The sequence below is a fragment of the Rhinopithecus roxellana genome, chromosome 8 (genome assembly GCF_007565055.1).
Source record: "Rhinopithecus roxellana isolate Shanxi Qingling chromosome 8, ASM756505v1, whole genome shotgun sequence".
NCBI lineage: Eukaryota > Metazoa > Chordata > Mammalia > Primates > Cercopithecidae > Rhinopithecus > Rhinopithecus roxellana.
The window spans coordinates 75855864-75873662 of record NC_044556.1 but is presented as its reverse complement, the minus strand read 5'-3'; the positions used below and the strand labels follow the sequence as shown (position 1 = coordinate 75873662).

The window sequence follows — 17799 nt, the reverse complement described above, 5'->3', positions numbered from 1 at the left end:
TGTCTCTGATGCTCTTGCTCGTTCTGCAGAGAGAGGGCTGAGGAAGAAGAGCGGGGTTGGGGTGGGGGGACAATGGCTGTGCCAGGTGGAGACTTGTCCTTCAGAGTCCCCAGACACCCCTTCCTAAGCGTCTCTATCTCTCTGCATCTATATCTGATTCTGCCTCTCTCCCAAGACCCACCATATTACTCTCTCTCTTTTGATCACTCTCTGTTTCTCTCTTTAATCTGTAATTCTAAAATCCAAAAACCTTTGAGGCAGAGTTTTCTTCTAACTCATTTGACAGAAAAAACTTGGCCCAAACTTCATGATGCTATTTATTGTCTCTATATAGCCCACTTTATGTGAATATTTTTGTATTTTTATATTTTATGGAGAAATATTAGTAAGACAATAGTATAAGCAATATGGTTTCTAAAGTCCTAATAGTTCTAAATCTGAAGTAAGTCATTAAGATGAAGAATTACTTGCAAGTATTTGCTGTAGTACATGTCCTATTTTACATCCATATTTATGTAGGGCTAAACTAGACTTTTTTTCCTTTTTAAAATAATTTATTGTACAAACATTCTGTATATAAATCTATAAAAGATACTGAAGAACATTCATTCTTCAAGAAGTAGAACATGGGGTATGTAAAGAAAAATTATTGAAAGCTTAGTTTTGGCAAAAAGAGATCACTGGAGTAAATGCTCAATGGATTCCTGGGCATTTTCTAGCAGGCCTTCTGGAGATGATCAATTCACAGGATATGTGACTCTGATTGACTTTATATTAATTAGGCTCTTTTAGAACTCTTGAAGCATAGAGGTTAATTTGCAGTAAATTGATAGGAATGCAAATGATTCTTATCTGAGAATAATGCAAATAATTCCTGATTATAGTAGAGCAAATATATTTTGTCCATTTTGTTTTAATTACTTTCCACCAGATAGAAAAGCCAATTGCAAATATTACAGTTTGTTACTCTGTAGGATATTAACCAGTTTTGTATCTATTGGAAAGGTCACTTCAGAATGCTTTTGACTGACAGACTACATGTATTCCTATTCCTCAAATTCTTTGAACCAGTTGTAGCATCTGAATGTTTCCTCATTAATGAGCTGAATTAAATCTTTGATACATTTCCTCTTACATTTACTTAAGTGTCATATTTTTAACTTTTTGAAAATCATATCTTAGAGGGTGCTTACACTATAGGAATTTGCATATTAGTTGAGAAAAAGTAAGACATAAAAAATCATAAGGCAGCATGTGATAAATGGCAAGTGATCATATGGATTTTGAGGGCTGTGGTAGAGTTTCTGGATGACTGTGTTTTCTTCATTTATTTCTGCATTACTTTCATTCATTTAACAGACAACTGCTTTGCAATACGAAGCACCGTGGAAGGGAATACAAATACAAATCAGACACAAACCCTGTCCTGGAATTAGCAGTTTCCTGTGGGAATGAAGGGGAGGAAAAAAACACCTTTCCTCTACCATATTATATTCAGTGACTGGGACCTGCAAATTAGACTAAGACAGATTAACAGGAGAGAAAATTCTGTTTATACATGTAACATGAGTATATGTGGGAAAACTCAGTGATGAGTAATTCAAAAAGTTGTTTAGAATTGGGGCTTATACATCATCTTAATAGATGAAGGTGGGGAGAAGAAAGGCACTTATAAGAAAACAGATTACTGGCCAGGTGCGGTGGCTCATGCCTACAATACCAGCACTTTGGGAGTCCAAGGCGGGTGGATCATTTGAGGTCAGGAATTTGAGACCAGTTTGGCCAACATGGTGAAACTCCGTCTCTACTAAAAATGCAAAAATTAGCCAGACATGGTAGTGCATGCCTGTAATTTCAGCTACTTGGGAGACTGAGGCACAAGAATCGCCTGAACCCAGGAGGCGGAGGTTGCAGTGAGCCGAGATCATACCAAGTCACCATTTCAAACAAAAAAGAAAACAGATTATTTTTTGGAAAGTTAAGTGGGTTTTCAGGGGAAAAGTAGGAAATTTGAAAGTTTTTAATAATGTTTGTGTATATAAGTACGAGTGTTCTTTCTGTCTCCTTCAAGGCCATGAAATTTCCCTGGAGAAGGAATATGAAATATGTTTCACTCATGCTCTCCCTTCCAGGATAGATCTGTCCTGAAAAGGAATTGATGGCAACCTTATCTCCAAGGTTGCTGCCTTTAGTCAGATAAGGAAAGCCCCAAAAAGCTCTGTTCCTTTCCATATCACTGAATCTCAAATATCTTCAGCTTAAACGAATCTTTATGCCAAATATTTGGGGGTGGCATATGCTGATTCCTTTCAGGAGAAAGACATAGATTAATCATTACAAATAGTAATAATGGGTGGGGAAGAGAAGAACATTAACAACCTTACTGTGTCCTTAATGCTTTATTTTCTATTAAAACCTGAAATTTTGTAGGAATTTTACCCCAGTTTCATAATTGGAGCACAGAGAACCAAAGAAGTGTTCTAGTAGTCATAAGCAAGATGACATGGGAGCCCTCAAAACAATTTTACATGCCTTAATTCCTGAGACCAAAGCATTCCCCTCACCTCTCTCTTTACTCATTCAGTTAACTCTGGACTCAGGCCAAATCCCGTCCCTGGAAGAGCCACCAAGTAGGAAGCCTGGGTACAGGCCTGGCAAGCGAGGACAATGGGTCACTGCAGGACTTTGGAGCACTCAAGTTTGGAGTCAGTTAAGACCAGCTCCTTGCTGGGAAGCCATAGCTCTGGAGGGACGGACAGGTAAGGTTAGTTTACTTCCTTGAACTTTCTGTCTTCGGTGCCGCTTACAGCCTTAGGATATCTGGTATTCAGGAAAGGAGGATGAGGTAGCATTCAAAATTGGGTCCCACCTGGGCAAGAACCAGGGATTGACAGCCTGTTCTCTTTCCCCAGTGCTGGTCAGAGTTACAGAAGGTGGACTGTAAACATTGGCAAATATTGACAGAAGTCAAGGTCATGGCAAGACCATTTGGCCCACGTTTGTTGGGGAAGGATAAGCCTGCAGTTGGAAAAGACTGGTCAAATGGATTTGCATTCCCAGAAACCAGGAAATTTCTGAAACTGAGGTTTAAACCTGGCAGCTCTTTTATCGTCCCTTTGTATTTTTGCAGTTCCTCCCTATACCAGCTTCCTTACAACTGTTCTGATTTCCTGTCATAAGATTTTTTCTTTTCGTTTTCTTCAGGGAGGGGAAATCAATATAACCTCTTCTCTAGAAAGGAGGTGGTTGGGCTGATCTTAAGCAGTGTTAGAAGATCTATTTTGTTTTTCCAACCAGGTGTCTGGGCTGGGGAAATTCCAGCCTGGGGTGAGGACTTTGATCACCAGATGTTTTTTTGGTGTGCGTGCTGTCTTATGGTTGCATGGTGGGTTTCTGCTTCAGATGGTATGTATGCTTTCCTTCAACTCAGCTTACCAGGCATTTGGTGTCAGTTTGCGGGGTTTTGAGGAACTCTGTGTAGAGCTTTAAGGAAGTTTACATTTCTAATATTTATTCTTCTATTGAAAAAATCTCAAATTGGCCTAATGCTCTGCACTCAATAGGAGCTTAGTATACATTTAATGATGACCCTGATCTCTGAAGTGGGTGGTTACTGTTTACTTTCCCTTTCTGTTCTGGGAGCAAAAAGAGTACCAATTTCAAAATCCTGGGAGGTCTTACTTGTTATAAACTCCAGGACCGCTATTTGGGTAGGGGACTATTTGTTTAGAAGTGGATAACTTGTGGCTGAAATTTGAGTAAAATTCCTGTTATACTTTTGGAAATTAAACTTTGGAAATCTGGCCGGGTGCAGTGGCTCATGCCTGTAATCCCAGCACTTTGGGAGGCCGAGGTGGGCGGATCACGAGGTCAGGAGATTGAGACCATCCTGGCTAACACGGTGAAACTCCGTCTCTGCTAAAAATACAAAAAATTAGCCGGTCATGGTGCTGGGCCCCTGTAGTCCCAGCTACTCCGGAGGCTGAGGCAGGAGAATGGGTGTGAACCCAGGAGGCAGAGTTTGCAGTGAGCCGAGATCACACTCCAGCCTGGTGACAGAGTGAGACTCCATCTCAAAAAACAAAACAAAACAAAAACAAAAAAAAGAAATCTGTGGAAATCCATTGGAAGGGAAGGACATGGATGTACATGGACATGGAAGAGTACAGGAATCAGGATCAATAATCCAGCAAAAAGACACGAGGATGGGGAAATCTAATAAGGGCTCCCTGACAGCACATGATATGCCAAATGGATCTGTTTTCTTCTTCCTTCCAGCAGAGCACTGTCCAGAACTTCCTCCAGTGAATAATAGCATATTTATCGCAAAGGAGGTGGAAGGACAGATTCTGGGGACTTATGTTTGTATCAAGGGCTACCACCTGGTAGGAAAGAAGACCCTTTTTTGCAATGCCTCTAAGGAGTGGGATAACACCACTACTGAGTGCCGCTGTAAGTTAGATCTTTCTGTATCTTTGCCCATCTTGATATCCTGTTTTACTCCTTCACATCCTACTTCCTATAGGCCATGGTAAAACTTTATAAGAAAACAAAAATTCTCAATTTCTAGGAGACTTATTTTAAAGCACTCTAGTGGAAGAGCTTCTCTTGGAAGCTCCATGATCAGATCTTGATCAGTATTAATTTAGTTGAATTAATAGAATCAATTCCCTCTATGGGAAAGCAATAATTTCTTCCAGATATTAGAACTATTTTTTTTTGCTGTAATTTGTTTAACTTTATATTGCTTTAAAAATGTTTATGTTATGGAAAATTTAAAATGTCTACAAAAGACAGAAGAGTCAAATTCACTCATAGAGATTCATCATATAATTTCATCAATTATCCACACAAGACTAATCTTGTTTCATGTATACCCTCACTTTATTATTTTGAAGAAAGTACATCATATCATTTTATTTCACCTATCATATAACTTTTGAACTGGGAATAGTTTGTATTCTCAGTTTACCAACGTGATAATTGAGATCCAGCTGATTTGCTTAAGGTCACAAAACCCATTTCTGACATCCTCTGTGGAGATGGGGAATAATTAATCCATATTCTATTTGTTACTACTAGTTTTTAAAAGAATAGTTGCATTAGTTATCTTGTATACCTAGAGTAGAGCATACCGATACTATGATCCTTCATTCATATAACCAAACTCATATCCCTGTGCATTCTCTCCTGTCTTTTTCCACGCCATGGGAAAAAGAACAACAAAATAAAAAATGCTAAGTAAGTGTATATTTGGCTGGATGAAAGGGAAGGAAATACTTGCCTCAAACATAGGCTCATGAATTTTGAGCCATGCTTAATATGACAGTACAATAAGCATACTATTGGTAACTTTCAGTTATGTAATTAATTACTTTCAGTTGCCAATTCATGTTGTTCTTGTGCATGACAAAGCTCTTTTTTAATGTACTTAGGTCGATCTCCTCTTTTTTTTCATTCTGCATTGATATGGCAGTACCAGGTACTTCACCCAATTAAAAATGTGCAGTATTAGCTCTAATTTGCTGTTTTCTCACTGAAGACTGATGAGGTCTGGCCTTTGCTGTGTTGGCCTTCAGCCTTGCCCTTTCAGATTATTGCTTATTTTCTTCTTCAGTGGGCCACTGTCCTGATCCTGTGCTGCTGAATGGCGAGTTCAGTACTTCGGGGCCTGCGAATGTAAGTGACAAAATCACATTTAAGTGCAATGACCACTACATCCTCAAGGGCAGCAATTGGAGCCAGTGTCTAGAGGACCACACCTGGGCACCTCCCTTTCCCATCTGCAAAAGTAGTAAGTACAAGAGAAGCCATCAAGAATCCCCAAAATACTGATTAGTAGTGTAAACTTAGACATTTGCCACATCCCTGGGATGCTTTTCTCTTTTTTTGTATCAGGGACAGGCTTAAGATCTAGCAGACAGCCATGAAACGAGTGGAGCTCACAGAACCAAATCTCACCTCAAGAGAATACATTCCATTGCAGTGAACAGCATCCAAAGCACACTTTTTTCCTTCTCAAATAGGGGTCCTGTCCTACTAGGTCTAATGCAGGGTAGTTTGGAGCATTGACTATTTTATTTTTCAATTTCAAGACAATGATTTAAGGTCTTTGTTTGAAAAGTAAACACAAAACAGGGGGAAAAGATCATAACTCATCTATTGCAAAATTATCTACAAGAGGCTAAAGACCCTCTTTCTATCACTACAATTCATATCTTTCAGAGTTAGTAAGTTAGGTGTGTTTATTTCATGACTTTTTCTTATGTTTATACAGACATTTAAAACAAACACACACAAATGAAATATTTAAATTAAATAAGCATTAAATGCCATTTTGCGTGTATGTATATATATATGAATATACCTATAGAAATGGGACTTACTATACATATTTTTAAATTGCTTTTCTTCATGTAACTATGTACATGACCATTTTCCCAGACCAGTCCATATAGCTCTATTGCTGACTATTTAATAACTGCATGTGTGTATGTCATAATTTATTATATGGCTCTCATATTATTTTAACGTTTTTCCTATTAGGAACAATGCTGAAATGAGTATTTTATACACACACATATTCTTATGTCTACGTTGTCCTTTCTTTCTTTCTTTTTTTTTTTTGAGATGGAGTCTTGCTCTATTGCCCAGGCCACAGTGCAGTGGTGCGATCTTGGCTCACTGTAACCTCTACCGCCCACGTTCTAGTGATTCTCCTGCCTCAGCCTCCCGAGTAGCTGGGTTACAGGTGTCTGCCACCACGCCTGGCTAATTTTTGTAATTTAGTGGAGACGGGGTTTCACCATCTTGGCCAGACTGGTCTTGAACTCCTAAACTTATGATCCATCCGCCTCGGCCTCCCAAAGTGCTGGGATTACAGGTGTGAGCCACCGTGCCCGGCTACTATGTTATTTCTATAGGATAGATTCCTAAAATGATTGCTGGATCACAGGATGCCATTATTTGCAGAACATACTTCAAATATCCAAGAAATTCTACTAAAATATATAATACATACTTGGATACAAAATAAATATTGAAAAAAATCAATGTTTTTATTTTCTATTAATAATTATTAGTTGAATTTGAAATGTAAAAATAATTCTATTCACAAAATCTATATGAAAATTTACTGGAAGATAAAAAACAAGACTTGAATGAAAGAAAAGACATGTGTGATCTTGGATGTGTAGACTTAGTATTATAATGCAATGCTTACCAGAATTTTAAATTCAAAAATATGAAGAAAACACCAATTAAAGAATCTCCTCTGGTAAGGTAGACATCTAACATTATAAATATTTTTGGGAAAATGATGAATGATGTATATATTTGACTGGATCAAAGGGAAAGGAATACTTGCCGTATTAGATAGTAAAATGTACTACAAAGTTACTATGAGCACAATAGCATTAAAATGGCAAACTGTAGGTACTACAAATTATATGTCATTAAAATAGCAAAGTATAGGTACAAATAAGTAGAACAGATTAAATCAGGAGGAAAAGTCTATTCAATGTAATGGAATAATTATCTATTTGGAAGAAGACAAAGTTAGGGCTGTAGCTCACACCATATTCATAATACATTCCAAAAGTATTTTAAATATATAACTATAAAAAGCCAAACTATTAAATCATTAAAAGAAAACGAGATAATATATTTATTGCACTGGGATGGGGAAAGCCTTCCTAAGCAGTTTCATAAAACTCAGAAGTCATAAAGGAAGAAAATGGGCAGATTTAGTTAAATTTTTAAAAGAAAAACTTCTACATACTAAAAGACATCATAAAAGTTAAAAGATAACGGACTTGAATAAAGTATTTGCAACATATTTGATGGTTAAAAGTTAATGTTTTTAATAAACAAAGATCCCCTAGAGATCAGTAAGGAATAAACAACCCAATAGAAAATAAGCAAAGTTAGGTAAGGACAGCAATTCCAAAAGAATGGCCCTAAACAGCACTTCTATTTCCTGATTATATGAATGGATACCGAACATTACAAATGATTATAGAACTGGAAATTAAAATTAGATATACATCTTTTATTGAGCAGAATAGCAAAAAATGAAAAGATGGATTTAATTTAATATCATTCATGATCTGAGGAAATAACCATTTATGTCAGTAAGAGTGTAAAGTGCTATCACTATTTGGATGTATTTTGGCAGTAGCTACTAAAATAATAAAAGCCAGGCATGGAAGTGCACACCTGCAGTCCCAGCTAGTCTCAGCTACTTGGGAAGCTAAGGCAGGAGGATAGCTTGAGTCCGGAAATTTGAGGCCAGCCTAGACAACATAGTGAGGCCTGTCTCTAAAATAAAAAAAAAAAAAAAAAAGAAAGAAAGAAATAATAAAGACAGACAGTTTAAGAGCACAAACTATATATGCTCTTACATGAGGGAATTTGGGGTTACTTAAAACATGCATACACATACTATTATATATGCAGTTAAATTACATGCATATAATATCATTTTATGTCATTAGCTTGACACAAGTTTCAAGTATTTCCTTATTTCTTCCAAATATTTTCTGTTTTACTCTATTTTAATTCAGTAGTTTCTATTCTAGCTCTTAACCACAGAATCCCTGTCTTTTTATGTCACTTCATTATCTAAATCTAGGATGAGCTCCCTAGGTTTTTGAATAAACCATATTCTTTCTGTTTATTCTTTCTGTTTACCACATTGTCTCCTTTTGTTCAAAATTGTACTCATAAAAGTTACCAGAACTCTGGTGGACTGGAATCCCCCGAACAACTCCTGGAAATTCTTCTTGCTTTCCTCTATTCAGCCTTTGAGCTCAGTCTTTGAGCTTTAAAAAATTACAGTGTATTAACTGCATAAGTAATATTAATACACCTTTGTTGTAGAAAAATATAGAAAATAAAAGATGGGACCAATTATCTACAAGCCTACCATCTAAGGATAAGGGCATTAAGTATTTTGGCATATAACTTTACATACTTTTCTTCTGTGCTTATGTTTGTGTAACCATGATTTACAAAAATAATATTATATATACTCTTTCATGATCTGCTGTTTTTATTCAACGATTTGTTTAGAAGACTTTTATTTTTCAGTAAATATACACCTACATAATCATTGTTAGCCACTATTTTTGATCGACATGTTTAGTGTCCTGTGGTCTCAGAGCTGACTGGGACCTTAGAGATGGCATTATTTAACCTGCTTATCTGTAATATTAGGAAGGAAGCCAAGAGGTGCAAAATGGCTTTAGTGCTACATAGCTAGTGGAAGAGTCAGTATCAAGACTCACAACTCCTAATACATCATCCTGCTTTCTTTCCACAGTTCCACAGACTCGTCCTCTTCCCTTCCAGCCATGTTCTTCCCTATGTCTTTTTCTTTAGAGACAGAGTCTTGCTCTGTTGCCCAGGCTGGAGTACAGTGGCATGATCTTGGCTCACTGCAACCTCCACCTCCCAGGTTCAAGCGATTCTTGTGCCTCAGCCTCCCAAGTAGCTGGGATTACAGGCACTCACCCACACTGGGCTAATTTTTGTATTTTTAGTAGAGACTGGGTTTCACCATGTTGGGCAGGCTGATCTCAAACTCCTGACCTGAGATAATCCACCCACTTCGGCCTCCCAAAGTGCTGGGATTACAGGTGTGAGCCCCTGCTCCCACCTTCTCCCCTTTTTCTGATACTCTCCTTGATACAGTTTGGATGTGTGTTCCTGCTCAAATCTCATATTGAATTGTAATCTCCAGTGTTGGAGGTGGGGCTTGGTGGGAGGTGACTGGATCATGCAGGTGGATTTCTCATGAATGGTCTAGCACCATCTCCCTAGGTACTGTCCTCGTGACAGCGAGTGAGTTCTCATGAGATCTGGTTGTTTAAAAGTGTGTAGCACCTCCTCCCTCTCTCTCTTGTTCCTGCTCCAGTTGTGTGAGATGCCTCGCTCCCCCTTTGCCTTCTGCCATGATTGTAAGTTTCCCGAGGCCTCCCCAGAAGCTGAGCAGATGCCAGCACCATGCTTCCTGTACAGTCTGCAGAAACGCGAGCCAGTTAAACCTCTTTTCTTTATAAATTACCCAATCTCAGGTATTTCTTTATCACAATGTGAGATGGACTAATTAATACACTCATGCTTCACAACTCTTATCCAGGGGATGTCAGCTTCCATTTGAGCTCACACACTTCATCTCCTCTCTCATGGAGTTATTTCTTCAGCCTTCACCTATGGCCCAATTTTTATTTTCTTGTACGTTAATGATTAGCTTCTCTACAACTTAAAATTTCTTTCCCTGAGCTCCTGCTAGTCAGATAATACTCCCAAATCCCTACTAACTCAGAAGATAAGCTGGGGGAAAGCTCTTTCCCATGGACAAATATGATTTAGAAGAGAAGGAAATGAATGAAGAACATGTTTCAAGATCCCACAGGTGTTGCTCTGAGGATGTCAGGTGCTGGCATAAACAGCTGCAATTAGGGGTGCTGTTCATTGAGCATGCCTGGCGCTCACAGCTGTCACTTCTGTACTCCTTTCTGTCAGGGGACTGTGACCCTCCTGGGAATCCAGCTCATGGCTATTTTGAAGGAGATAATTTCACCTTAGGATCCACCATTAGTTATTACTGTGAAGACAGGTAAGTGAACACAGCTTGTCAAGTGCCAGATCTTGCCCCTTGGCAGCATTATTTTTGGGAATAACCCAGCCTGTGTCCACCTGGTCATCTGATTTCCTACTGCTGCAGGATTCTGAACTCATTCTGATTTTGAGAGCTGCTTTGGCCCTCTGCCAGCTCTCCTCAATCCCTAGAAGATGGACTGATCCTACTAAAGTATCCTACTTACCCCAGTGCAAGTAGCTCTTTCTTCTCTTTACCAAGACAAGATAAATTATTTTAAATGTATGGGTTTGGCTGGGCGTGGTGGCTGACACCTGTGATCCCAGCACTTAGGGATGCCAAGGTGGGTGGATTGCTTGAGGTCAGGAGATCAAGACCAGCCCTGGCCAACATGGCAAAACCCTCGTCTCTACTAAAAATACAAAAATTAGCTGGCCATGGTGGTGCATGCCTGTAATCCCAGCTACTCAGGAGACTGAGGCATGAGAATTGCTTGAACCCAGGAGGTGGAGGTTGCCGTGAGCCTAGATGGTGCCACTGCACTTCAACCTGGGTGGAGAAGTGATACTCTGTTTTAAAACTAAATAAATAAATTAATTAAATGTATGGGTTTTTTTTTTTTTTTTGGTTGTTGTTGTTTTTGAGACAGTGTCTCCCTCTGTCACCCAGGCTGGAGTGCAGTGGTGTACTCATAGCTCACTGCAACCTCTGCCTCCTAGGCTCACGTGATCCTCCCACCTCAGCCTCTCTAATAGCTGGGACTACAGGCATGGACCACCATGCTTGGCTAATTTTTTAAGGATTTTGTAGAGACGGAGTCTCCCTATGTTGCCCAGGCTGGTCTTGAACTCCTGAGCTCAAGTGATCCTTCCACCTTGGTTTCCCAAAGTGCTGGAATTACAAACATGAATCACCATGCCTGCCCTAAAATATATGTTTTTCTAAAAAAAAAAAAAAAAAAAAAAAAATCAGAGAATATAAATGCTAAAAAACAAATACGGAAGTGCAAAAATATAAAGACTTACTGTGTAGACCCTTAAAGCCCCCTAATTAACTCAGAGTCATGTGGCCTCACTGGCATTTCAATCTCATTATATACCTTCAATACACTTTGCAGGCAACTCTCATGTTTTTCTGTTTAAAAGCTTTTGCTCCTTTTTAGCCCCTTCGCTGAGATTTATTTGCAGGCTGTCTCTTACTTTCTACTCCTTTCTAGAGCTTAGATGCCAGATGCCTTTTTAGGTTATTGAATGATACAGTGCTTCTATCACTCTCCCCACCCAAAACCTGTGTGCGTAAACACCTCATTCAGAATCTCTCACTTCTCTATGTTTTATGGGTTGACTCTTCACTTAGGTCCTCCCCACCTCCAGGAGAATGGTTTTACTTTGAACTGCTTTGAAATACCGAGATAAATGAAGCATGCATTGAGACTCAAGGGCGGGGAGGTGGATTCTATCACAGCATGAAATACTGAAAAACAACTACACAAAACCAGTCTCCATTACCAAATTCAGAAAGTGGAAAAGCTAAGCATTGTTCTAATTTCCCTTCAGGTACTACTTAGTGGGCATGCAGGAGCAGCAGTGCATTGATGGGGAGTGGAGCAGTGCACTTCCAGTCTGCGAATTGATCCAGGAAGCTCCCAAACCAGAGTGTGAGAAGGCACTTGTAAGTAGGTGGCTCGTGTCTATCTTGTTCACAGCTGGATCTCCAGGACCTGGCATCACTCCTGGCATATGCTCCGTATATATCTGTTTAATGTGGGATATTTTGTTTTTGAATGGGTTGGCCTTGGTCTGGCTATAGAAGGGGCTCACAAACTATTAGCTCACATTTTTGTAAATGGAAGTTGGAAGTTCCCATTCGCCACCATCATCACAAATACCTCATGAGACCCTGTTGGTAGAAGTTGTTGTCTCATGTGCCTTATAGACCAGTGGTCCCCAACCTTTTTGACACCAGGGATGGGTATCATGGAAGACGACTTTTCCACAGATGGGGGTGGGGAGAGTGGGGATAGTTTGAGGACGATTCAGGTGCATTACATTTATTATGTACTTTATTTCTATTATTGTTACATTGTAATACATAATAAAATGATTATACAACTCACCATAATGTAGAATCAGTGGGAGCCCTGAACTTGTTTCCTGCAACTAGAGGGTCCCATCTAGTTAGGAGTGATGGGAGACAGTGACAGATTATCAGGCATTAGATTCTTATCTGGGAGTGATGGGAGACAGTGACAGATCATCAGGCATTAGATTCTCATAGAGGAGTCAACCTAGATCCCTCGCATGAGCAGTTCACAATAGGGTTCACGCTCTTAGGAGAATCTAATGCCACCACTGACCTGACAGGAGGTGGAGCTCAGGCAGCAATGTGAGCAAGGCAGAGTGGTTATAAATACAGCTGAAGCGTTGCTTGCCTGCCCACTGCTCACCTTTTGCTGTGTGACCCAGTTCCTAACAGGCCATGGACCAGTACTGGTCTGTGGCCCTGGGTTTGGGGATCCCTGTTATAGAGCAAGGCACATAAGCACAATGTGTGATAATTGGAAAAGTCTCTAAAATCCTTCTAGACTCCAAAACTAAACAAACAACACTGAACAGATCCATTTTCATTGAGATTCTTCTTTTAGTACATCTTTATTATTGGGATAATATTAATAAGTATATTTAAGCCAGAAGATATAAGTGATTCATCATGTTGAAAACCCAAATCTTTACTTAAGCTAGCCAGGTTCTGAGCCCCCATTCAGAGAGCTAACTGCTGCTCACTGGCTTCAGAGTATATAGCTGGGTCTCAGTCCTTACGTTGTAACTTGTAAAATATTTTCTTTCTTCAGCTTGCCTTTCAGGAGCGTAAGGACCTCTGTGAAGCCATAGAGAACTTTATGCAACAATTAAAGGAAAGTGGCATGACAATGGAGGAGCTAAAATATTCTCTGGAGCTGAAGAAAGCTGAGTTGAAGGCAAAATTGTTGTAACACTGCAGCTGAGCAGATGTAATAGAAATAAACCTATGAATAAAATTTCTTCTTGGTTCTGAAATTGGTTTCAGATGTACCTCTTATTGGGCTGAAATTGCCAACTGCAGTTGTATAATGCACCGTGTGTGTGTGTGTGTGTTATTCTCAGAATGTGAAAAGGCCAAATGTAGTGGTTGTCTAAGGCCAGAATTAGCAACATATTATTGGAGCATAGAGGGCTTAATTTCCAGTCTGTAAGGAGAATGGGGAAACTCTGATCTCAGCCGAGAGTGTACCCTGTCTTTTAACACGAGACCATGAATTAGGAAACCAAAACTAACTGCAACTTATTAGGCAAAAATTAACCTTCCATTTTGGAAAAGATGTTTAGAATAGTTACATCCTTAAAAATGACACACTGGGACAGAAGGAGAGCTAAGACCCAAACTCTCCTCCCAGTCTTGCCCACATCTGGCTTATGGAAACAGGTTTCCAAGTCTTCTGCGGGAAAATCGCTTACTGCCTCTTGAATGAAACCTCGTCCTGCATGGTAGATTAGAGATGGTGCAACACAAGTGAATATATTTCTTCTCTTTTTTAGAAACAAAAATTTTAAACTATTTTTTACTTAAATTGTCCTTTTTTAAAGGGTAGAAGGAATAAGAATCCCAAGGCTTTCAATCAAGATGTCATACTGAGCTGGTGTGACAAGCTTCTCCCACCTCTCATTCTGACTGCTACCTGGAACACATATGATATCTGGATAAAATGCAACCAAAATATATAAGCCAGCTTGAAATAATGGAAAATCGCTAGGTAGAGTTATGAAGGGGAATAAAAGATGGACTCTTAAGTACCCCGGAGTCTACTAGCAGACACACACATAGCATTCTTTTAGAGTGGTTAGAATGAACTAAACATTTTTCAGACTACAGTGGGCTATTACAGCTCAGGTGAGAGGAGGTTCACTTCTGTCTGGGAGGAGGAGGCAAGAATATCGTCAAGGAAGAAGTCACAGTTATTTGGGCCTTCAAAAGTGAGTGACAATTGGAGACAAAGATTAAGGAGCTCATTCCTGATGGAAAGAATATTTGACAAATGGAGTAAGACAATAATTTTTTTTTTTTTTTGAGACAGAGTTTCGTCCTTGTTGCCCAGGCTAGAGTGCAATGGCGCGCGATCTCAGCTCACCACAACCTTCACCTCCTGGGTTCAAGCAATTCTCCTGCCTCAGCCTCCTGAGTAGCTGGGATTACAGGCATGCACCACCACGCCTGACTAATTTTGTATTTTTAGTAGAGACAGGGTTTCTCTACGTTGGTCAGGCTGGTCTCAAACTCCTGACCTCAGGTGATCTGCCAGCCTCAGCCTGCCAAAGTGCAGGGATTATAAGCGTAAGCCACCACGCCTGGCCAATAATAAAGAGTTTTAACCAAGTAAGTTCATTCCTAGGATTAATCTAACTGGAGCAAAATGATTTGAAATTGAAGTTACTTCTTATTTATATATATTGTCTATCTAGGAGGACCTTACGAGCATTTGAAATGTCTACTCTTAGGAAAATTTTGAATAAATTTGGTACTTCAAATGTAATGCAGACTTATACGGTGATAAATATGAGGAAGTAGAAAATCTTAAAAATATAACCTTAAGTAAAAACAGAATATTTAATAAGGGCTTACGATTGCATTTATGTAAAACCTTTATTCTTGTGGGAAAGGACTAGACAATAATAGGCACAGATAAAAACAATTGTCTTAGAATGTAGAATTATAGGTGTTTATTCTCTTAAAGCTTTTTAATGTTGTAAAATGAATTTCTAATAATAATTTTAGAAGGCACTGCACAGAGGCAGAAAAATTGGGATATGTTTAGGAACTTGCACATAGCCTGGACTGGCCTAGATGAAGCATGGAAATTGGTGAGAGAGAAGGTGGCTGGAAAGATAAGTCAAAGTCAGTTTAGGGAGGGTTTTGAATGACATGCCAGAGAATGTACACTTGCTTTTGGTAGGCAGAGAATATACACTTGTTTTTTGGCAGTCAGACCATGGAGACATGGAAGCCTTTCAAACAAGGAGGTAATAAGGACAGAACATAAAGAAAGATTTCTCTCACAATGCTGGTTGTATTATTGGTTGATGAGGAAAAAGAACTAAGAGAAACCAATGAAAGGACTCCTACAATAGTCCATACCAGAGGCACTATCAACCCAAACTGGTTTGGTGGCAGCAGAAATGAAAAAGAAGCAGCAGACATGAGAGGTATTGCAAAACTCATATCAAAACAACCTGCCAACTAACCAAACATTGAAGGGTGAGGGAGAGGAGGAGTTCAAAAGTGAATCTGAAATTTTATTCCTGAGAACCAGAGGTCAGAAAAAGTTGGGGTCAGAAAGTGAAGCTTGTTTGCAGGAAATAAGAAATTCTTCTTTGGATGTGCAGAGGGTGAAGTGCTTGTAAGATGTCCAGTGGGCAATAAGAAAAACCCAAGAAAGTAAGTCTTGAGTTTGGGAGAGTAATCAGAAATAACGTAGTGCTGGCTAGTCTTCTTACTGGTAATAGTTAAAGCTGTGACAGAAAGCAAGATCATTAAAATTGCGAAGATAATTTTCTTTTAAAAGAAGAGCCTGAGATATATCTATATTTAGGAATGAGAAGGAGGAAGAGGCGGTAACAATAACTAAGAAAGAGAAATCAGTTAAGTTAAAGGAATCAGGAAAATTTAGTGTCATGGAAGCCAAAGGAGAAGAGTTTCAGAAAGGAAATGATCAACAGTGACAAAGGCTGCAGACAGATCATAAGAAATGAATTAAAGGTATTTTGGACTTGGACCTAAGGGCATGCCTCAGAGAGACATGTCAGTAGAAGAGTGGGTAGAAGCCAGATGGGAAAGCAACAGGCGGAGTGATGAATGAGAAAGAACAGGCAGGTAGAATAAACCATACCTTTGAGAAGTTCAGCATCACACTAAAGAAGAAAGGTGGAATTTACAGTATTGGCAAAATTGAAGGGACATTTCAGGATGAGAGATGCATTGAAGATGAGGCAGGAAGAGAAGAAACAACTCTCCTCTGAATGAGGAGTGAACAGGAGGGAAAATTTGACACTGATAAAGCTAAGGTAGAATGATTTTTAGTAAAGTAGGAGGTAAGAGCATCTGCTGAGAGGGAATGTGACAATTTGGTGATCTGGAGAGAAAAATCTGCCAGAGTCACTGTGGAAAGTAAATGAAAGGACTTCAATACATTGGGAAACTGTACTTTAAAGAAATAGCAGCTTTAAAGGTGGTATTTCTTCCAATTTAGTGCTCAAGACTGTGCAATCTGGAATCTTCCTCTACGTTCATTCTTGTCAAATCAGTGTCTCACCTTGGTGACCTAGTGCGTGGTTTCTTTACATCTAGTATCCTTACCACTTTTATCTAATGATTTCTACCTTTTACTCAAATGTCACATCTTCTGTAAAAACTTCCTTGATTAACTCAGCCTGTTGTAGTTTAGCTCCTTTTCTGAAACTCTTCTTGGTCTTTTATATTTACTACAGAAAAAGTGAAGTTCTCAGAAAGAATAGCCTTTTAATAGCAGACTTCTGAGCACACAAATCTTAACCTTGAGGATTAGTAGCTTAATTGGACAACGCCAGTGCTTGTGGTCTTTTTAGATCTATGTGAGAAGAAACACGGCTGGTCCTTCATTGTGTTCTTCTGAGCACACTGGATAGATCAATTTCTAGAGACCCTCTGGTGCCTGACATGTAGCAGTAGTTAACATTTGCTGAACTCTGAATATGTTCTAGATAACTCAGCACATAGTGGAAACCCAATACATGTTTGATAAATTCCCCACCTTTTGTAATTCCTTGGGGTGGGATAGAGACAACCTCTGGGCAAGAATCTCAGTTCTTAAACTCCAGGAAAACCTACTGGACCTAGTGTCATGGAAAGTGGATCATTTTTGCGGAGCCTGTCTGAACCTCACAGTATGTAAGGTTTCCAGGCTAGCTGGACTGTAACTTGCATAACCCTTGTGTGTTTATGAAAAGAAAAAAGAATTCTGGCTTCAATTACCTTTCCACTTAGGGGAAATGGTTGGCAGAGGAGAAAATAAATGATTGCAACATGTTATGAAGAATGAGGACTAGCAAAGAGGAAGGAGCTTAGGTAAACAGTGCTGCTTTATTTCTGCTGTTAATCATTCATTGGGCCTATCAAAGTTTCTGCCC

The 17799-nt window shown here is 39.2% G+C and overlaps 1 protein-coding gene across 2 annotated transcripts; it reads left to right on the top strand.

The window, feature by feature from the left end:
• Positions 1-3056: 3056 nt before the first annotated feature.
• Positions 3057-13659, top strand: C4BPB (complement component 4 binding protein beta). 2 transcript variants are annotated; one of them, XM_010365644.2, is made up of 6 exons: positions 3057-3405; positions 4279-4452; positions 5618-5794; positions 10528-10621; positions 12160-12274; positions 13455-13659. In XM_010365644.2, exons 1-6 carry the CDS (start codon positions 3348-3350, stop codon positions 13593-13595), a joined length of 759 nt encoding a protein of 252 aa, XP_010363946.1. In that variant the 5' UTR covers positions 3057-3347; the 3' UTR covers positions 13596-13659. The 2 variants fall into 2 exon arrangements, with proteins under 2 accessions (XP_010363946.1, XP_010363947.1); XM_010365645.2 differs by having other exon boundaries at positions 3058-3405; positions 4282-4452.
• The last annotated feature ends 4140 nt before the right edge of the window (positions 13660-17799 follow it).

What these genes read in the sequence shown, in the direction of transcription:
- C4BPB (XM_010365644.2), top strand. Translation starts at nt 3,348, where the DNA reads ATGTTTTTTTGGTGTGCGTGCTGTCTTATGGTTGCATGGTGGGTTTCT. An exon ending in CTTTCCCATCTGCAAAAGTA is followed by an intron (nt 5,795 to 10,527) that starts GTAAGTACAAGA and finishes CCTTTCTGTCAG; the next exon opens with GGGACTGTGACCCTCCTGGG. An exon ending in AGTTATTACTGTGAAGACAG is followed by an intron (nt 10,622 to 12,159) that starts GTAAGTGAACAC and finishes ATTTCCCTTCAG; the next exon opens with GTACTACTTAGTGGGCATGC.